Source organism: Eptatretus burgeri, chromosome 3 (genome assembly GCF_056783735.1).
Source record: "Eptatretus burgeri isolate ZD-2024b chromosome 3, Ebu_testis_v1, whole genome shotgun sequence".
NCBI classification, from domain to species: Eukaryota; Metazoa; Chordata; class Myxini; order Myxiniformes; family Myxinidae; genus Eptatretus; species Eptatretus burgeri.
The window spans coordinates 104,737,240-104,760,473 of NC_140963.1; the positions used below are offsets into that span (position 1 = coordinate 104,737,240).

Below are 23,234 nucleotides of genomic sequence, written 5' to 3' on the forward strand. Positions count from 1 at the left end.
TGATTCCTCCCCAACCCGCTTTCGATTCCTCCCAAACCCGCTTTCAATTCCGACCCAATCCGCTTTTGATTCCTACCAAACCCGATTTCGATTCCTACCAAACCCGCTTTTGATTCCTACCAAACCCGATTTCGATTCCTCCCAAACCCGCTTTCGATTCCTCCCCAACCCGCTTTTGATTCCTCCGCAACCCACTTTCGATTCCTCCCCAACCCGCTTTCGATTCCCCCCCAACCCGCTTTCGATTCCTACCCAACCCACTTTCGATTCCTACCAAACCCGATTTCGATTCCTCCCCAACCCGCTTTCGATTCCTCCCAAACCCGCTTTCGATTCCTCCCCAACCCGCTTTTGATTCCTCCCCAACCCACTTTCGATTCCTACCAAACCCGATTTCGATTCCTCCCCAACCCGATTTTGATTCCTCCCCAACCCGCTTTCGATTCCTACCAAACCCGATTTCGATTTCTACCAAACCCGATTTCGATTCCTCCCCAACCCGCTTTCGATTCCTCCCCAACCCACTTTTGATTCCTCCCCAACCTGCTTTCGATTCCTACCAAACCCGATTTCGATTCCTACCAAACCCGATTTCGATTCCTACCAAACCCGCTTTTGATTCCTCCCCAACCCGGTTTCGATTCCTCCCCAACCCGCTTTCGATTCCTACCAAACCCGATTTCGATTCCGACCCAACCCGCTTTCGATTCCTCCCCAACCCGCTTTCGATTCCTCTCAAACCCGATTTCGATTCCGACCCAATGCACTTTCGATTCCGACCCAACCCGCTTTCGATTCCTACCCAACCCGCTTTCGATTCCTACCCAACCCGCTTTCGATTCCTACCATACCCGCTTTCGATTCCGACCCAACCCGCTTTCGATTCCTACCCAACCCGCTTTCGATTCCTACCCAACCCGCTTTCGATTCCTACCAAACCCGCTTTCGATTCCGACCCAACCCGCTTTCGATTCCTACCAAACCCGCTTTCGATTCCGACCCAACCCGCTTTCGATTCCTACCAAACCCGCTTTCGATTCCTCCCCAACCCGCTTTGGGTTCCTCCCCAACCCGCTTTCGATTCCTGCCCACCCCGGTTTGGATTCCTACCAACCCCGCTTTCGATTCCTCCCCAACCCGCTTTGGATTCCTCCCAAACCCGCTTTCGATTCCTCCCCAACCCGCTTTCGATTCCTCCCCAACCCGCTTTGGATTCCTCCCAAACCCGCTTTCGATTCCTCCCCAACCCGCTTTCGATTCCTCCCCAACCTGCTTTCGATTCCTCCCCAACCCGCTTTCGATTCCTCCCCAACCCGCTTTCGATTCCTCTCCAACCCGATTTCGATTCCTCCCCAACCCGCTTTCGATTCCTACCAAACCTGCTTTCGATTCCTACCAAACCCGCTTTCGATTCCTACCAAACCCGCTTTCGATTCCTCCCCAACCTGCTTTCGATTCCTCCCCAACCCGCTTTCGATTCCTCCCCAACCCGCTTTCGATTCCTCCCCAACCCGCTTTCGATTCCTCCCCAACCCGCTTTTGATTCCTCCCAAACCCGCTTTCAATTCCGACCCAATCCGCTTTTGATTCCTACCAAACCCGATTTCGATTCCTACCAAACCCGCTTTTGATTCCTACCAAACCCGATTTCGATTCCTACCAAACCCGCTTTTGAGTCCTACCAAACCCGATTTCGATTCCTACCAAACCCGCTTTTGATTCCTCCCCAACCCGCTTTCGATTCCTCCCCAACCCACTTTTGATTCCTCCCCAACCCGCTTTCGATTCCTCCCCAACCCACTTTTGATTCCTCCCCAACCCGCTTTCGATTCCTCCCCAACCCGCTTTCGATTCCTACCCAACCCACTTTCGATTCCTTCCAAACCCGATTTCGATTCCTCCCCAACCCGCTTTCGATTCCTCCCAAACCCGCTTTCGATTCCTCCCCAACCCGCTTTTGATTCCTCCCCAACCCACTTTCGATTCCTACCAAACCCGATTTCGATTCCTCCCCAACCCGATTTCGATTCCTCCCCAACCCGCTTTCGATTCCTACCAAACCCGATTTCGATTTCTACCAAACCCGATTTCGATTCCTCCCCAACCCGCTTTCGATTCCTCCCCAACCCACTTTTGATTCCTCCCCAACCTGCTTTCGATTCCTACCAAACCCGATTTCGATTCCTACCAAACCCGATTTCGATTCCTACCAAACCCGCTTTTGATTCCTCCCCAACCCGGTTTCGATTCCTCCCCAACCCGCTTTCGATTCCTACCAAACCCGATTTCGATTCCGACCCAACCCGCTTTCGATTCCTCCCCAACCCGCTTTCGATACCTCTCAAACCCGATTTCGATTCCGACCCAATGCACTTTCGATTCCGACCCAACCCGCTTTCGATTCCTACCCAACCCGCTTTCGATTCCTACCCAACCCGATTTCGATTCCTACCATACCCGCTTTCGATTCCGACCCAACCCGCTTTCGATTCCTACCCAACCCGCTTTCGATTCCTACCCAACCCGCTTTCGATTCCTACCAAACCCGCTTTCGATTCCTACCAAACCCGCTTTTGATTCCTCCCCAACCCGGTTTCGATTCCTCCCCAACCCGCTTTCGATTCCTACCAAACCCGATTTCGATTCCGACCCAACCCGCTTTCGATTCCTCCCCAACCCGCTTTCGATTCCTCTCAAACCCGATTTCGATTCCGACCCAATGCACTTTCGATTCCGACCCAACCCGCTTTCGATTCCTACCCAACCCGCTTTCGATTCCTACCCAACCCGCTTTCGATTCCTACCATACCCGCTTTCGATTCCGACCCAACCCGCTTTCGATTCCTACCCAACCCGCTTTCGATTCCTACCCAACCCGCTTTCGATTCCTACCAAACCCGCTTTCGATTCCAACCCAACCCGCTTTCGATTCCTACCAAACCCGCTTTCGATTCCGACCCAACCCGCTTTCGATTCCTCCCCAACCCGCTTTGGATTCCTACCAAACCCGCTTTCGATTCCTCCCCAACCCGCTTTGGATTCCTCCCCAACCCGCTTTCGATTCCTCCCCAACCCGCTTTCGATTCCTCCCCAACCCGCTTTCGATTCCTCCCCAACCCGCTTTGGATTCCTCCCAAACCCGCTTTCGATTCCTCCCCAACCCGCTTTCGATTCCTCCCCAACCCGCTTTGGATTCCTACCAAACCCGCTTTCGATTCCTACCAAACCCGCTTTCGATTCCTCCCCAACCCGCTTTTGATTCCTCCCCAACCCGCTTTCGATTCCTCCCCAACCCGCTTTCGATTCCTCCCCAACCCGCTTTCGATTCCTCCCCAACCCGCTTTGGATTCCTACCCAACCCGCTTTCGATTCCTCCCCAACCCGATTTCGATTCCTACCAAACCTGCTTTCGATTCCTACCCAACCCGCTTTCGATTCCTACCAAACCCGCTTTCGATTCCTCCCCAACCCGCTTTCGATTCCTCCCCAACCCGCTTTCGATTCCTCCCCAACCCGCTTTGGATTCCTACCCAACCCGCTTTGGATTCCTACCCAACCCGCTTTCGATTCCTCCCCAACCCGCTTTCGATTCCTCCCCAACCCGCTTTGGATTCCTACCCAACCCGCTTTCGATTCCTCCCCAACCCGATTTCGATTCCTACCCAACCCGCTTTCGATTCCTACCAAACCCGCTTTCGATTCCTACCCAACCCGCTTTCGATTCCTACCAAACCCGCTTTCGATTCCGACCCAATCCGCTTTCAATTCCCATCGTCACTTTTCGTTGCCTCCAACTTGCCATGTATGTTTATTTAGTTCACATAACATGTGAATTACATGACTATGCAAATGTGAAATAGTTCATTTATAAATCCTGTACTTGCACAATATTCAGCCTTGAAAACTCTTGCAAAAACCAAAAGGACAGATAGGAGGGTTTTTTAATTCTTAATGACTTTAAATATTTATCATGACTATTTTCTTTCCTCTGCATCCCTTTATTTCATGACAGAAGACACGTTCTTCAGTCTTCAAATGTACAGCAGAAGCCTGAGGTCTGAAATGAATGACCAAAATGGCAGAGGCATGATGTTTTTGGTTTTTTCAGGATATGATTATGGGTGAAGCCAAGTCAGCTGTCCAACCAATGGGTGCAAAGAGAAAAACAGATGAAGAAATCCAGCTACTTTAATGTATCAATAATTATTATTACTCTGTGAAATGGCTTGTTTCCTCCTTCTCCTCCTTCGTATGCAGCACATGGTTGAGGGTTGGCTGAGGGCACGGCTGTGCTGTTGATGCAGTGCCCCTATTACCAGTACGCCGATGCTCATTTCACCAACTTCGGAAGGACGACAGGCTGAGTCAACCCCACCTGATGTTAATTCAACGGTGAACAGGGGCTCAAACTCAGGACCCTAAGATCCCAAGCCAGCCACCCTAACCGCTAAGTCAACACCAAGCTTGCTTTTTTCCTGCATTAACATGACAAGGATACCAATAATACGATGACAATACACAATAGCTTTGAAACAAAATGTTCCATTTATTACCATTGTACCAACAATGTAAGAACTTTGGTTGAATTTCAAAAATGACCCAATAAACATAAAAGTCTCATAATCCTTCCCCGCAAGATTGACATATAAAAATACATAATTAATATTATTAATAATTGTCAGGCTTCAGCCCATATCACTCCTCATTTTCATAACAATGAAAAGAATGTCGTCTTTATTTACTCACCACACACGCTGCCAATTTGATTTTTTATTGCACTTATTTTCTTCTTATTTCAAGGCAGTTGATGGTGAGAGGGGAAAGGATAAAGTTTGGGAGAAAAGGGCAGATCAATCGACATGCATGGCTTTGGCCGAAGACAAACAATGCAGGCACAATGACTGGATTTTGCATTATAGAGCCACGCAGGGCTTGCTGGATAACATGATTGATCACAGTGTTATGGAAAAGTTCACTTCAGTGTTATGTAAAATGTTATGTAAAAGTTCACTTCAGTTCGGCTTGTTGCGATGCGTCCACAAGCAGCTAGGGCCAATCTGCTAGGCCCTTCAAACACGAAGATCTAGCTACCCTGCCTGTGTGTTTTGGTTTGTGTTTTTGGTGAAGATAACTAAACTATTGACTTACTTTTGCAAATTCTGTTTTAAAACCCCAGGTACTTCATGGAAAGTTGAAAAAAAACAAACAAACAAAAGGTAAGAGTTTGCTAGGGTACCACTCATCTCCCAACCTCCTAACCCATGAACCAACACCCGCCGTCTCTCCAACCCCTCCCACGCCATCAACTGGAGCAATAAATTATGATTAAACATTGAGGTCTCCAAGACGAGCAGCGAGTCAAATTCGATTCCTCCATTATAAGTTTATGTACTTCCAAACAACAACAACGACAACAACGACAACAACAACAACAAAACATCCTTATGCTTTGAGCAGATAGATATACAAATAATTATAATAATAAACAAAACAGTACCCGGCTTACATATACTTCCTTAAAATGCAACCCAAGACACCGCCAGGTATCTGTCTCTTCCTGATGAACCTTCTGCTGTCACTACTAAAAGGCAGACGATTCATGTTCACGTTCGCTCGACGTAAATGAGGGAATATTTCAGTGAATTTGTTAAAAATATGAAGTTTAAAATCCACGACTGCAAGTATTATGGAATGCGTTTCTACTGGAGCACATCTTCAAGAGGTTTCGCCACTCAAATCACAGGCATTTGCATAATTGTGAACAAGTGCTACAGATATTGGGAATCAAGTGCACTTGTGAGATTATGAGGGGGACACAGCAGAAACACAGGGGGTGGGGGGGGTGGAATCTTGCACGACTTTTCCTTACGAGACAGGACAGGAACCATCTTGGATGGTTGTAAAGTTTCCCTCGAGATGTTATCCAGATGCAAAGCAGCAAGATGCATCAGAACTCCTCCACTTTCTCCTGCTCCCATCATGGTATTCCAGGAATCTGGATTCAACCAAGGTTGTGAAAATGGACGTTTTTCACAGGGACAGTGGGGGTGGGGGGGTTGCTCAGGATGGAAAAAGGTTTGCCAGGTGAGACGAAGAACGTGAGAGGAACTTTGCTGCGTTTGACCTGAGAAAGCTCGCTTCTTTGAAAGAGGAGCAGGAATGCATTTACATTCAGTCCACTGACTATTAAAAGCTGTTGAGATAGTGAAAACGAGTCAGAAGCAATGGTTTAACCTGTACATATGCAAAATATCCATTTGATCAAGATGCCACTGAGTGTGTCACTCAATGGCCAATAGATGGTCCCCACGAACCATGTGCGAGGCAAACTCGTAGCGATCTCGGCTGCGGTGACCACAAACATTGCACTCTAGAGGATCCCGGTACCCATGGCAACCCATATGAATGGTATACATGACGTGGTCAAGGAAGAGAACCTCACAGTGGCCACACCAGTGACTGCGTGCAGCTGTGCCGTCGGCCCCAAACACCTGATATGGCTCACGATGTGCTTGCATTTGCTGCTGCCAAGCATTGGCACGACCTAGCCGGTTGTCTCCGTTACGACCAACTCCATTACGCTCCTCCATGCCACTCTCTGTATCTGTTGAATCTTGGTAGCTGTGACTTGGGGATGGAACATTTTCTCCACGCTTCAATCGCAGTTCTGCTACCCGGAGTGGTCCATCCCCGTGTGTCGGCGCTGATACAGCAGGCATTACCCGACTGCCGAGTGGACCTTCAGGTTGAAGTATCCTCGTCTGGTTCCTCAACAATGAGAGATTTTTGCTGGAGTCACTGTTTGGCATGCCTGCAGAGGTGTTCACAAATCCCATCGAGTCCACGTTGTAGAATGTAAATTGAGCTGGTTTGTCAGCTAACTGGCTCAGCACCGCATCTTGTTCTTGAACAGGACTCTGTGCTTGGATGCTGTGTCCATCAGGTGGTCCTGCATGCCACCGTTTTTCTACTGCAATGGTCAGGTCAGGGAGGAATAACAACAGTAATAATGTAAGCAATAAAGCAAGCACAGTTATGTGCATATTTGTCATGCTCATTGATAACATACCGTATCATCCCACCTATCTGTACTCAAATAACCCAGAAAAAAAACTGGAAAATAAATCCATATTTGATAGGTAGTTTTCCAACTTTGTGTTGCGAGTGCTCAGAAAATAAGCTCAAACACATAATAAAAAGATAATTTTTAATACAGGCATTGTGGCTTGTGAAAGGGCAGAACGACAAGGGGAAATGCATCAACAGACAAAGGGAAAACTGTGGGAAAAAAAAATCAACAAAAGAATGCAGCACAAAACAAAGAGAAGAATTTCAGGAGAACGGTGAGAACAGGGTCTCAGTGAGTGCAGAAAAACTTAGTCATGGAAATCCGGAGAGACCAAGAGGTGGAAAAATTTCAGATTTCTACGTCACCCGGAAGGTACCGATCTTTAATATCAGTCAGTGAGTGAGTCAGTGATTACAAAGAGCTTCATATAATATATATGTATATATATATATATATATATATATATATATATATATATATATATATATATATATCTGTACGAAAATCACTTGCAGGATAAATGCATTCTTAGACAGTGTACTTCTACATAATAAGCAAATACATACAGGGTAGTAGAAGAACAGGAAAGGTTGGAGGGAAAGTTGGATGTGATCAAGTCAAGCAGAGAGTGACAGCCAGTTAGGGAGATATGGGTTGGGAATCCAAAATATTTGGTCAGGTCAGAAGTATCTCAAAGAACCTTGGCTGCAATACCATGGACAAGGGTATGAGGACTGACAAAAAGCCAGCTGGATGGTGATAGTTGAAGTCACTGCAGATTAGGAAGAGAGAGTTGGGATGGGACGATAGAAGGGAGTTCAAGTTGGCTTTGTGAGCCTTTGGTGTGATCACAGATGGCAGGTCGGGATACCACATACATAAAAATCTGACATTGCTCAGAAGAGGGACACGGACCCAGAAATATTCTACAAGTACTTGGGGTGGAGCATGGGGCAGGGACTATGGGAAAGCATGCTTCTGATACAGATTGCAACCTCTCCATCAGCATGAATAAAGGATCTGTCAAAATGATAGTAAATTAATGACTGATAAAGATGAGTGAGTCTGGGACATCCTGAAAAAGAAACGTTGATGACAGGCAACACCTGAAGATGCAGCAGAAACTTGTCAAAAGAGATCCATGAGATTGGAGCATACAGTATATGTCTCTGATGTTGGTAGACCATATTTTAAGGTGGGTGCTTGGCTGGGTGAGTAGAAGAGGGAGGTTGTGTGGGAATGAGTAGTGGGGTGGGGGGAGGGTGGCGTTCAGGGCGCACTCCATAGGTGTGTAGGCACATATCGTAGGAGTGCTGGTAAGAGTGGTGGGGTTGTCGTGGAAGATAAGAGCAGAAGAGACAGGATGGGATGAGTGGGGTTGGAAGCGAAGGATGGACCATTGCACAGACTGCATTTATGACACTCAGTCTCAGTCTATGATCCATAAGTAGGCAATACGGCCACACTCATCACTGTTGGGTTGAAAAGTAGGTTAACTGAATGCTTTCGAAAGACTACACTGTTGCTGAATGTTCGATCAATACAAATGAACATATTGGCAACCAAAGAAAGAAGAAAGGAAATGAGAGCGAGTCTGGTGGTCGGGTGGCAAGGGGGCAGAAGAGGAGGGAGATGAGGAGATGAATAAACAGCAAAATATTCCCAATAGCTCATGATTGGAATCACATTGCAAGATAATGCAAGAGGAGAAAATGCAGGAAATGAAAGCATTGAAATAATGAACCTCTCTCCCCCCCCCACCCCCATCCTCTCAACCCCCAACCATAAAAAAGTTTAATAATTGAGGAGAGAAAAAAGAAAGGAGGGTGAAAACAGGAGGAAAGAAAGAAGGGTGATAAACACGAATGATTAATGACATTTACAATTTTTAAAAGAACAGTTTTGTGGCAAAAGCAAAGGGTTGAAAACAGGGATGAGTATGGAAAAACCAGAGGAGGAATGAATTAGGCCCAATGAGGCCTCGTGAGATATACAAACAATCAAACAACAAAGACAGGTTATACAAAGACACACTTACCGAAGTTAACTCTCATGGATCGCTTTGTTTGACAATGTTTGACAAAGGACACAATAATGTTTGACACTTGTTAAAATGACAATTACAATAGGTGGACACTAACTAATCCGGGTGATAAAAATTCACTATGTAAAAGAGATGCAGGTCTCCACCCGAAGGCCATGGAATCTAAAATCCATAAACATTTAATTTTAAGAAGAAACAGCAAATGTTGATTGATTAGAAATAACCTCAGCAAAGCACAAGAAGCAAACATTTATTACTTCAATCCATCCATCCATTGGAACATTACTCTGCGCAAAGCGTTGGTGCTGCTGAAGCAGTCTCCTAGTCTATCGGGCACATTCCTGGACACCACCATTCCAGTCACCACTCCAACACAGGATACCAGAAAACTGGTACTCATTTTGCCGACCTCAGAAGGACGATAGGCAGAATCAACCCCAACTAGTATTAACTCAACAGCCAAGCAGGATTTGAACTCAGGATCCTAGGATCCCAAGCCCATCACCCTAGCCATTAACCCAACACCAGACATGTTGCTTCAAATTGCAAAAATATTCAGGTTTGAGATATATATATATATATATATATATATATATATATATATATATATATATATATATATATATATATATATATATATATATTTCTTCAACGTCATTTAAGAGATCCAGGAAAGTCGCTGGACCAAAACCTCTGATACATCATAATGTGCTTTTATTTTCTGGTCGTTTTCATGATCCCATGCATGCGAAGCGAAAAGCGGGGTTAAGCAATTGGTTCATGTCTGTCCATCTTATCAGTTTACTAGCAGGGGTACTCAGTGTTGCCCAGTCTATTTCTTGTAGGGGCCTAAAACACTTCGCTATACCCACAAAGGAATGAGGTCGGGGGTAGATTTAACATTATCTTTCCCATCGCTCCAAGGGCTGAGGCTCGATAGAGAGATTTAAAAATGGCCCGTCACGGTCGCCTGTCCAACTCACAATCCCGTGAGATTGCAACTGTCAAGTCAGCATGAGACCTGAAACCATGAGAACACAAAATCAATTTTGCACATAGAGAAATGTACTATACTGTACAGGGTGGTTACAAAATCATGTTACCACCCCCCGCCCACCATCATCATCCACCCTCATATTTTTGGTATATATGTTCATGCTAATGTCCACAATTTGGTTTTTATGACAATAAAAGTTTCGTATATTCATAGTTTACATTTATACCTTTTCTGTGTTCATCATATTCATTTATCAGGTTCTGTGAAGGAGGTAATGGGACTTTGTAAACACCCTGCAGATTACTGGCTAAGAGGCATTGTAAAATGTTACCTTAAAAGTAGAATTAGACGGTATTCGTTCATTTTCTTGCATATGGCAGCTTGGTTGCCAGGTAGCTATCATTTTGTTGGGGCACAACTATGCCACTGATGCTGTGCCCCAATACCAGTACACTAGTACTCATTTTACCAACCTCAGAAGGATGGCAGGATGAGTCAACCCCACCAGGTGCTAATTCAGTAACAAACAGGGCTCAAACTCAGCACTTTAAGATCCCACACCAGCCCCATGTATGCTAACCCAACACCAGGCTTATGTTATTCGTTGAATGGATGCAGGTGAATGTGCTGTTGTTGATGCTGGGTTAATTTTACCCCCGATCTTTGAATATGGGGCCATTCAGAAAGATGTATCACCAACTTTGACCATTTTCGGAAGAGATTTATTTATATTTAAATGTTTAGTAATTGTTTTGTATTTGTTTAAGCGTATGTGGGGACTTGAATATGGCTGTCATTAATCAAAAGTATTCGGTACTATCGAGCGATTTCAAAAAAAGAAAAAAACAACCGAAGTTTTCTTTCCAAAATTTTCAATTTTTCTTAATTATTTTGGTCTAAAACACTCCCAGGCTCTCACTGATGAACCTCTGAAAGTTTGACAAAGATCCGTTCAGCCATCTCTCAGTGAAATGGGGACACAGACACAGACAGACAAACGGCTCTCTTATAGTATAGAATATAGATGATTGAGATACAACTTACATGAATCGAATGTTGTATTTTGAACACGAATGAGAACATGAATAGGAAGACAAGTTTGCTGTTTTTACAGTACTTTAGCTCTGAATTCGTCCAGATTGCACATGCGCAGAGAGGAGTGAGATAATGTTATTTAATGTCTTCCCGCTAGGCCGCTGGGGATAATTTAATCTGTGAAGGTCCGCTGGGCCGGTTACTTTGAGCGGCTGTAACAGGCCGATTCACGAGCTGTGGAGTTGGATGTCAGGGGTATTACAATCCCAACTGCTGAACACCCCTCCCCCCCCCCAATCAACTGTGGTCCACCTTCGTTTGTGGAAACTCAGGCTGTGGTGAACCGGTTGAAATGCGGTGAAGCTCCAGGGATCTGTGGTATCCATACTAAACTTCTCAAGGCTGGTGGAAATGCAGCACTCGTGTCGTTGCATGCAGTTCTTTGCTCTGCCTGGAACACAGGCATCATCTCAACTGACTGGAAGAGGGACCTTGTTATCCCTCTCTGGAAAGGGTAGGATGATCGCCAAGACTGCAACAACTACCGAGGGGTAATGCTGCTCTCAGTGCAGGGAAAGTCCTTTGCTCGGATAATTCTAGATGGGGTTTGCCACCATCTGCTTGAGCACCAGCGTCCAGAGCAATTAAGGCTTTACACCAAAGAGGTCAACGATTGACCGTATCCTTGCACTTCGTGTCCTCACCGAACGCAGACGAGAGTTTCGTCAGGGGCTGCTTGCAGCCTATGTTTATCTCTGTAAAACGTTTGATTCAGTGAATCAGGATGCCCTCTGGAGGATTCTTGGTCTTCGTGGGGTGCCACCAAAACTGATCAATCTGATGTCTGAACTGTACTCTGGTACTGAGAGTGCTGTGAGATGTGGTGATACCATCTCTGACTTATTTCCAGTTGTTATTGGAATTCCTCAGGGGTGTGTATTGGCACCCACACTTTTTTAGCACTTGTCTAGACTGGATTCTGGGGAGGATGTCGGAGAGATCAAGCTGCGGTGCATCGTTTGGGAATGTCAAGATCTCTGACCTTGATTTCGCAGATGATGCAGTCATCTTTGCGGAGACTTTAAATATCCTTTTGGGGGCCCTCGAAGCGCTGAATGAGGAATCCGAACCACTAGGATTATGGGTTTCCTGGGTCAAAATTAAGATCCAGGCTTTCAATGACATATTGGATGCTGCTATCTTATCTGTACCTGTTTGTGGCGAGGATGTTGAGGTCATGGAGAGATTCACTTACCTTGGCAGTGATATTCATGTCTCTGCTGGCTGCGAGTCAGAGGTCAATAGACGTCTGGGTTGGGCCTGGGGAGTCATGGATTCACTGGATCATGGGGTGTGGCACTGCCGGTACCTGTGCGGGAAGACGAAAGTCCTAATCTTCAGGTCCTTTGTGCTTCCAGTCTTGCTCTATGGTTATGAGACTTGGACCATGACCAGGAATCTGAGACGGACTCTTAATTCCTTCGGTACCAGGTCTCTTCAGAGAATCCTTGGCTATCGCTGGTCCGACTTTGTGTCCAATGAGCGGTTGCTGAGAGACTCAAATGAGATTTGTTACCTGCATAGTCCATGAGAGTCAGCTGCGGCTGTATGTACATGTGTCTTGTTTTCCTGAAGGTGATCCTGCTCACCAGATTCTCTCAGCGAGGGAGACTTGTGAGTGGAGTAGGCCAATGGGCCGACCACATGCCTCGTGGTTGCAGGAGGTTGATCAGCATCTCAAGGAAATGGGGATGGACCTGGGGCATAGCCAGACGGAGGCCCCTGGAGTACTGGCCAAAAGTAGACGCAGCAACGCGCTTCTCCTGCGCATGCTCCCATACCTGACCTGAATCTGTCTGCCTGCCTGGCAGTCAAACAGAATTCAAAATCATTCCAGATGGGAAACTTTGCATTTCTTAAAGGACGTTATAAATGACACAAACAACAGCCACAAATAACTAATGTAACGTGTTAACAAGGAATTAAGGCGCAGGAGGAGGCCATTCAGTCAATCATACCGACACCACACCAATACCAGATTTCATCAATCCGTTGTTACCCCTTCTCTTCGTGTGCAGCCTTTTTGGCTGTGACACTGGCACTCATTTCGCCAACCTCGGAAGGATGACAGGCTGAGTCAACCCCATGGTATTAATTCAGCGGCGAACGGGGCTTAAACTCAGGACCCTAGGATCCCAAGCCACCACCCTAACTGCTAAGCCAACACCAGTATTGAATAGATCGTGTTAGATAGGGTGATGTAATAGACACTGGATAAAATGGTGGTAAAAACCGGAACTTATTTATTTCTTTAAACCTCTTCAAACCTTTATTTAAATCTATTTATCAACTTGAGCACTGCAGAATGCAAATCGCCTTCATAATACTTCCAAGAGCCATGCTTTGCATTGATATATAGCATGAGAGGGCATGGCATGTGAGAGGGCATCAATAACCACTCTATCTCCTAAACTGTGACTCAATGTCATCTTATCACAGTGTATAAGGGTGATGTACAGGGTGTCCCTAAAAAAATTGAAGTAGTACACACGAAAACACTGTGCAGGGTATCGTGTTCTCTGAACTCTCTGGTTCAATGTGCATCCATTCTCATTTACAATGTCCACACAGTTTGATCGGGCTAAGTATAATCTACAGCGACTGCAAATAATACGGCGGGTGTACACAAGGAACTTGGACACAGGAGGAAGCCATTTGGCCAATCAAGCCTACACAACATTAATATATAATTAGATAATTAATATTGTTCAGTGCAATGCATTATCTAAAGCACGAACAATTTACTGTTGTTGTATTGCCTCCCACCCTCCAGCACGCATTTTCACAAGCCGAGACCTTGTACTTATCTGTAATAATAATAAGTGTGTGCGTGTGTGTGTGTGCGTGTGCGTGTGCGTGTGTGTGTGTGTGTGTGTGTGTGTGTGTCCTCTATAACAACCCTGAAAGCTAGTGGCCTGAAATTTACATGCAAACTAAGGGAATTCAAAGGGTTATTTGGGTAAATTTAATGAAAAATGGTCATTTGCATGAATTTATTCACCCCTTTGATGATAATTAACAGAGTGCTCTTGTCATGAAAAACAAAAAAAATAATAACCCTTGGTCAGCCCGTTTTCACCTCGCAGGGGTCTTAATATGTTATTGTGTTTTGGCCTAATCAAAAAATTCCCTTGGAACCATGATATACTCTCATGGACGAGTTAAAGTATATAATCAAAATCTGTCTTCGGATTTGCGGATTGCACATGTGGATTGGAATCCGAGGGGCCTCGCCACCTCGCCTATAACCTTCCGGGGGCCCGTCCCGACATTTTTTGTGTCAGAGGTTTCCTACTATCTTTCACCGTTCAGGAGATTAGCGTGTGCAGACAAACAATCAAGCAAACAAACAAAAACTTCAATATATATATATATATATATATATATATATATATATATATATTTTTTGTTATGTTTGTGGAGCAGATGGAGGAACTTCAAAGTAAAGGTAGGATTGTATAGAGTGGCATGGTGCGTGGATGAGCAGGTGACATTTCAATGTAATTTAAGTAGGGAAACTGTGAGCTTAAGTTTGTTACGCGTCACTGCACGGGAGGGTGGTGCTGTGTTAATTAGGTCGGGTTTGAGGAAAATTTCTCCCAGTATGTGATTTCCCCCTGTGACCTTTTCCTATGTTTTTGCATTTTCAAGACAGGCGCTAAAAAGGAATCACATCGTTAAAACAACAACATCTGAGCCGAACGTTCCAAGCAGGCAAAAACTCCGCTTCTAGGAATGACAACTCACAAACCAGGCCCCTGGGGTGGATGATGTCTGGGCGTGAGGTCAGAAGGTTCAGGGGAGAGGATAGATGTGAGGTACGTGATTGGAGGCAAAAGGATCGAGCTCACTGGCTTCCCCTCAACATGGTGAAGATGGCTGCACGATTCTCATGTTCGGGCTGAGGTGAATTTTTTCACGCATTGGAACACAACACGAGCCATTGATTGTTCGGCTGAGTCGTGAAGTGTGTACGTTTCTGAGGAGGGAAGAAGAGCGTGCCACGCGGCCTTATCACGGAGCCTCAGCAATCGTCTCATCGTATGGTTGAGGAGGAAGGTGGGGGAATCGTGGTGAACGGACCTGGTGCAAGAGAGGAATGGTCGGCATATTCACTCATGAAAAGAAGCTGCACGGCGGTTTCTGAGCCCTGGTGTTGAATGTCACCGCCTGAATTGCCTCCTGTACGTTTCGCACTGAGGGAGCGGCTCGGGACTCTTTTGGGTGCAGCTTCCCGTGCAGGTCGACACGGTTCGATCGTCAAGTTCTTCAGGACCATCTCTGGACAAAGCGAAGTGCCAGAATAAAGAGAGGGATTTTTATTTGGTTTTATCCTTCCCCTTGTTCGTTTTCGTAACTGTGTGTGGAGGCGCCTCGACTTTAGGCTGTGAATTATCTCACGTTTCATTACCTCATGCTTTGATTTATTTTCATTATTACGCTTTCATTTATTCCTCTTATGAATACTTGATTTATGCTCATTCAATCCCTATTTATTAAGATTGCTTGTGTCTGTCGATACATTGTGGGTTCGAGCATAAACACTTTTCTGCCGTCCTGGCGAATGTGTCCAGTAAACGGCTTTGCCGCCCTCCCATCCCGCGAGTGAGCGCATTCATCTCCAAGGATCATGTGTTCGCCTACAGGGTAGAACTGTTTAGCTATCCACCCAGGTCAGTGTTAACCAGTGTGGACATGACTGTGTATATGTATATATATATATATATATATATATATATATATATATATATATATATATATATGTATATATATATATATATATATATATATATATATATATATATATATATATATATTACAGGCTCCTGCATACACATCTTTTTATGCACAAGTCTGCTCCTCAAAACAATTGTAACAAGGAAAAGAGCAATCACAGATTGCAGTCCCTCACCAGGAGTTGTATGGTGTGGTGTTTGGTGTGGTGTTTGGTGTGGTGTTTGGTGTGGTTTTTGTGTGGTGGTTGTGCACTGGTGTGCTACATAATTAATGAGACATAACCAGAACTGCCACTTTATAACTGCTGGCAGTGATGACCGGGTACCAAGATGTCCTGCTTAATAATAATAATAATAATAATAATAATAATAATAATTATATTCCTTTCGTGGCATCAAAACATATGGGGCTGCTGAGGCAATTTCATTGGCAAGGAGCATAGGTCGCCACTCTGACACAGGTTACCCTGAAGGGTTATTACCAGAGCACACTGGTACTCATTTCACCAACCTCAGAAGGATGACAGGCTGAGTCAATTTCACCTGGTGTGAATTCAACGGTCCACAGGGGCTAAAACTCAGGACTCTAAGGTCCCAAGCCAGCCACCTTAACCAACACACCAACACCATATGTCAGTGTGTGTGTGTGTGTGTGTGTGTGTGTGTGTGTGTGTGTGTGTGTGTGTGTGTGTGTGTGTGTGTGTGTGTGTGTGTGTGTGTGTGTGTGTGTGTGTGTGTGTGTGTGTGTGTGTGTGTGTGTGTGTGTGTGCATGTTCTGTGTACTAAAAAGACCATTCATTCTGGAGTGCACAGTTATTTTGCTGGATACATAAACCTCGAGGCAGAAGTCTTTGGGATGTTGAAATTCTCACGGGTATTATAATGTGTATTATATCAAAAGGTATTGTGAGGAGGACACAATCAGTGTTACATCCCTGGTATTGTTTTCATGTTCTCCCTTGGGTCGAACTCACTGTAGTCTTCACAAAAGGCTGCTTTAAACCATTTGAAATGATACATGTGAATAGTTCTTTGATCTTCATTTGTCAAGGGGATTACAGGAGGTATTTGCTTTTCAAATTTTGTTTGCCAGAATCTGATATCTCAGAATCATGAGTTGTGTGCTCACGTATCGGGAGTTTTGATCATGTTCTGCTGGGAAAAAGAACATTAATTGTCATGAAAATAATGATGGAAGTTCAAAAGGATGCCACTTGTTACCATGTCAAACAGTGCAAGAAAAATGAAAATGGAATGTTTCTTTGTTGGTAACAAGCACGGCAATTGGACAATTTGTGCATTCACAGAAGAAAGGATCCATATCGGAGACAGTGTGAGATTGGGAAGTGCAGGATTGGGAAGCTATTGAACTTGTACCATCAGGGCTACAACAGAAGCATTGCCTGACGCCATGGATGCAAAATGAGCCAATGACTGAGTCTCCAACCCCACCTCGATTTAAGGCTCCATTACCTCATTACTGGTTCTTCCCTAGTATAATATTCTCTTAGAGCAACGATCTCATCTTACATAATCGACATGCAATCTTATTCAGAGAACCCACGATCTTTCACAAATTTTTCTGCAACACTTCAAATGAATGATAAAATACAAAATTAATACCATGCATCTTTAAATCGACACAAGATGTTTTATAGCAATTATCACCAAAAGGAACAGTTGTCTGCTTAAAAAAAGGGTTTTTCTAAAATTCAGTTTGTCCCAACACTTCACACCATTATTAATGTGACACCATGTCATTCAATGCCTGGTTGTGGCTTTAATGGTTGGGGTGGTGGGTTTGGGATTCTCGGATCCTAAGTTCAAATCCCACTTGGCAGTTGAATTAATACCAGGTGGGGTTGACTTTGCCTATCATCCTTCTGAGGTCGGCAAAATGAGTGCCAGATTGCTGGTATCCTATGTCAAAGTGGCAACCTGTGCATGATTGTGCCCAATAGCCCAGAAGACTGCGAAGGCGGCACCAACGCTCTGCACAGAGTATGGTCCCGATGGATGGATGGATGGATGGATGTCATTTAGTGACAAGGTGGCATATAGGGAACATACTGAGCTCAGCACCTTAGTGGAGATGGATGGATGGATGTCAATCAGTGACAAGGAGGCATATATATTGTCAGGTGGCCAGATGAAATTACCGTGCCTGACCGGATAAAAGCATTATATTTTCCATAGACTCAGGGTTCAACATAACTTCAAAATCAAGGGTGCGTACCACGCTAAACGACTTCCGCTTTCGTCTAATTCCAAGATGGCCACCTTGATCACACCACAGCTGATTAAAGACTAGACGATTGACTATTTATCCTCTTTGTATGGCTAAGTAGTACATTTTATGGCACAAAATAAATATTATAGGACATAGGACCATAAAGATTTAAATTTTAAACATTTTAATGTTGATAGAAACAAAAATCATGGCCAAATTCAAGGTGGCGGCCATGTTTTTCAGGTCGGAATATATACATATTTCTCGCAGTTTGGAGTATTTTGCATGTTGCTTTTCATGAGGTTGTTTTAGTAGGAAATAATACAGCATTTCTGATTCCTGCAAACCTGTATATGAATACCCTAATGTACTTTTAATGCAGTAATGTACTTTTTACATGTATCTGTCTTTTCGAGTTCAGGCAATTTCATTTATCTACATTGGCAAAGCGGTGAGCAATCTAGGTTAGCTTTGGAGCATTTACATGTAGTGCAGTCCCGTTTGCATGAACATCTGATTAATTCTCTGCAAGCTTTAGAGACCTCAGGAATTGTCATCCAAACAGGCAACCATGTTCCAGACTCCTTAACCAAGCCAAAATATTGGGGGGAAGGAACCACTTGTTGAGTTTCTGTGCTGGTTGTCCAGATTCCTGCCTGGTATATCCCTCATCGAAGATGTTGAAGCAACGCATTCCGAGTAGGTGGTAAACGATCCATTGAAAGAGATCTCTGACATAATAAATCCTGTCTATTTCATTAACAGAGGTGAGTGGGCTGCTTTTATCATACAGGACAACAATAAGTCTCTCAAGGAGTTGGAAGTTATTGGAATCAGTGTCAAGTTGCAGAAATGAATGTTCTGCAATATGGACGAAAGTTTCTGTTACATCTTGATATGCATGCCACGCCTGCCACAATGACTTTTTTCCCTTTCCCTGGAAAGCAGAGGTAGTGTCACACCCAGATATTGCATGGAAAACAGGCAGTGCAACTGATTTTTCTGGTCTAAGATTAGCGCTGATAGAGTTTATGCTTTAGTATCTGTAATTCCTGCCCATACCAAAGGCAACCCAGACATCCATTAAAGGCTGTGTCCTTGTAAAACAGTGGAATTGGCCAACAAGTATGATGATAACATCAGTATCTACAGTGCATACTAAAACACTTTTGCTGCCTTGCTTTAGAGCATGAAGTATGTGAACAACAATCCACGTGTCCGCTTCCTTGTGATTACATTTCCCCATTTGTAAGGATGACCCAAGCGACAAAACAGACTCGTCCGATGTGATATGGAGAGATGTTCCTTCTGGATGCCTGAACTGTGCAACCTTGCCAGTTAGAAAGCTGAAAAGCTCCTTTTTATCGTCTGGATCACGTAAAAAGCCTAACCAATTCCCTGGTAGCTTTGCCTGGTCTGACACCTTCCTGTGAATACCATTTCCTCTTTTTTTCTCGAGAGTAGATTCTTTCAAACTGTCTGAAATATATGTGTCCCAAACGATGTCTATCCTCCTTGTATCTTATGGATGCTTCTGTAAGTGAGGAATAAATACTTTGTCAGCATACTCACTAAAGGTAGAAATTCCATTCGGTGGAAGGCAGTGAACAATTACAGCTCCATCCAGTACCTTACAGTTAAATATTTCTGGTGGATCCATTTCATCAGATGGCTCAATACATTTCAGTAAGTCTGATTTACTTTCTTTCCAAAATCTGAAGCTTTCCAAAATCTGATAGTGAGGGTGGGAATGACTGCATCTCAAGGGCAAAAAAACGATTCCAAATCAGATTCCCTGTTTCCATAGCAATGTATAGCTGACCAAACAGAGCTACATTGTTTTGCAACACCTTCATTTTCTTCCCTTCCTTTGACACTTCCTTTTTCTGAGGTTTTCTGAACAAAGCCAATGAATTCTTCTTGATAGTATCATGAATAGAATGGATACAGTCTTCAAGAACACATTTCACATAGTTCTGGTACTGCTTTCTGCCAGTTTCCTCGAGCGCATATAGAGAGGTTCTCACCGATTCATCTGCAAAGGTGCAGTTGTCCAGTGAAACAAGTTCTGGGAAATTATCCAAATTTTTTTTTTCATTTCGAGACTGATTTAGGACTGGCTATGCCTGTTCTGTCTCTCCAGACTGCATTCGTGTCTGATTGTCGGCCATCTTGGATTGTAAGGCGTTGAAGGTGCTACCCACCCTGAAATCAATTTATAGGTTCTATAGAAACATCCTGCCAAATTTGGTGCTTTTATCTGCCAAGTAATGGTAATTTCTAAATATACTTATAGGAAACATACTGAGTTCAGCACCATGGTAGAACATTAAAGGATTCTTGTCCCATTCAGATAGCATTCAATTCAAAAGAGTATGCATTCACTATCACCTTTTTCTTCTGCTTGTCAAATATATTTGGTAAAACTAATGAGTCACTAAAATTATATTACGGAATATCACCCTCTTCACAAAGCTTTTTCAGCAATGGAGACCAACCCCAACTGAACTGCTGTCATGGTGTTGCACATCACGAGCTATTATCTTCATGTATAGGATGATGCAGATTGGTCATCAGGTGATCCTGATGATTAGCAGCAGTTAAGCAGGCAATCTTGATCAGTAGGTTATCCTCTCTTGCTCCTTTGCCACGCCATGTTTGCCATGTCAGCTTTACCATGATTCCCATGGCGATTTGCATTCCTTACCAACCTGTAGTTGATAAAACCTATCGTTTGAAATGTCCACTGAAGCAGACCAATACGAGTCTTGACAAAAGTGTAGTATTCCTCTGCCTTGAATATGTCTGCATGATGTCCCAGTTTTTGCTCAACTTGACGACACCGTTTCTCATACCACACAATAATTACACAGATCTAAGTAAATTTTGATAATTATTACAAAATCAAAACTAGAAGGGCACTAGGTAGAGCACATACTGCTGCGATGCAATGCCTGATTCAGAAGAACATATTTGGGCCAATACATTTTTGAGGTATCATGCTACATATCATTTTTGGCCCCATCTCTCAATGATGAAGAATCACTTTGAAAATTAAATAATTCTCGTATCTGGATTCGGATCTTCACCAGAATCGAATCAATTCTTCCTTGTCACCAAGCTTCATCCAAATCCGTCCACAACTTTTTGAGATATGGTGCTATCTATCGTTTTTGGCCCGATCTCTCAATGGTTAAGAATCACTTAAAAAATTCGAACAGTTGGATCCGGATCTGGATCTTCACCAAAATCGAATCAATTTTTTTATTTTTATTTACAGACCCAACGTGCCAAGCAAATTTTATATGAATCCATCCACTTTTTCAGATATCCTGCACACAAACAAACAAATAGACAGACAAACAGACAGGGGTGAAAACATAACCTCCTTCCACTTTTAGTGGGCAGAGGTCATTAAAATACAATTTTGTAATATTCAGGTACATAAATGCCACCATCAGTAAATGTTGCAACTATTGGGGCATCTTCGTCGTGGTTGTACTCCCCAATGCAAGTTGGGGGCCAAATCATCCCCACTCTTCCCCGCTGCTGGGATTTGTCAGAGCAATGCGGCCACAGTCAGAGCCCCGATTAGTCCCCATGGACCGGCCCACTCCCTCTTGTCTCTGTCTCCCTTGTATGTAGGGGATCTCTGGGTCACCCTTGAGAGATCGATCGGCTGTCTCCGTGTCACAGCCTGTTCAAGAGAACTGTCCGAGGCTATACCACAGCAACTATTATTTGGATCAAATTGAATCAAATAGATGTTTGGATGCATATACACTGTGCTCACTCATGTTGATTTTTTCCTTTAAATCTGCTAATTCCAAGATTTTAATCCAGTCTCAATACTGATGGCAAGCAAGCATCCTTGTAGAACAGCATCTCTAGGATACGCTTGAGCATTTCTCCAAGGAACAGAAAATCCGATCCTTGATAACAGCTTCCATCAAAGCATTCTTAATCCCTTTGCCTGGAAGACCACAAAATATATCGAACAAAGTCTGTTGGAAATATTAGATTCTGGATAATTTTCATTTGCAATCATCTTTTTTTTCCATTCCCTTTGTTGACACTACTGTACATAAAACAAGTTATGATGCAAATATTGACATCCCACCTGACCTGTGATGGCTCACGATTCTTATCTACGATATGTATTTGTCCATTGGCAACGAATGTCCTTGCAATTCACATCAAGGTACACCAATATCCACTTATGTATTTGTCCTGCACGTGAATGATATACAAGCTCCATGAACCTTCCGCCAATGTTTAAAATAAAAAATTGCCTTGTGCAGACAAATGGTGTTGAAATAGACAAAAACGTTGATATTTACCCCCCCTCCCCCCTCCAGTATTTACAGTATGTTTGTGAGGAATTATAATATCTGAGTAGCCTGTTGTACTAACTGCATTCCAGAATAAGAATTATAAAACGAAACAAGCATTTATATGATGTCAGCCTCACCAACAAGCTTTTGTGGAGTGAAGCTTTTTCGTTTGCCCAAGTTGTATGGAAGGCGACTATAGATGCTGCCAGGGTCTGCCTCGCTCTCCACATTTGATGCTACATTCTCCGTATTATTTTCTTGTTTCAGAGTCACTGGGAACTGTTGGTGAGATGCTGCGAAACAAGTCGTTGTTTGTTACTGGTACGACCATAATTGTCATTTCCTTACAAAATACTCCATCTCATTAATTATATATTTAAAAATAAAAATGGCATACATCTTGAACGACTTTGGAGTATCTCGTTTGTATCACTTTTTCAATGTCCCTCATATAGTTTCCTCAAATTGGATTGGATAACCATGAGTGATTTACTCTTTGTTCCCCATAAATCCTCTTTCCATCAATCTAATTTTTTTATGCATGAAATATTCTGGTGTTATAATAATTATGTGATCACAAAGAGTTATGCGATACACGACTTTCAAAAATTACTCTTAAGGTTTAAATTCCAAGCAATACAAGATTGCCAGGCACCAATTGCTAAGATAAGCGAATTAATAAAAGGAAGTAATCTCAATCTGTTAGAGCCACATTATTAAAAAGATAGA

The 23,234-nt window shown here is 43.7% G+C and overlaps 1 protein-coding gene across 7 annotated transcripts in view; it reads right to left on the bottom strand.

Moving 5' to 3' along the window:
* Window positions 1-4,522: 4,522 nt before the first annotated feature.
* LOC147030577 (zinc finger protein Helios-like) overlaps window positions 4,523-23,234 on the bottom strand; it is a 97,483-nt gene continuing 78,771 nt past the window's right edge. For 6 of the 7 annotated variants that reach the window (XM_085874790.1, XM_085874787.1, XM_085874792.1 and 3 more), the window contains 2 exons: window positions 22,643-22,798; window positions 4,523-6,970 (listed from right to left, as the gene is read on the bottom strand). In XM_085874790.1, the coding sequence (XP_085730916.1) occupies window positions 6,282-6,970; window positions 22,643-22,798 (845 nt within the window). In that variant the 3' untranslated portion in view covers window positions 4,523-6,281. The remainder of the gene's footprint in view (window positions 6,971-22,642; window positions 22,799-23,234) is intronic. The other variant, XM_085874793.1, reaches the window with a different exon arrangement.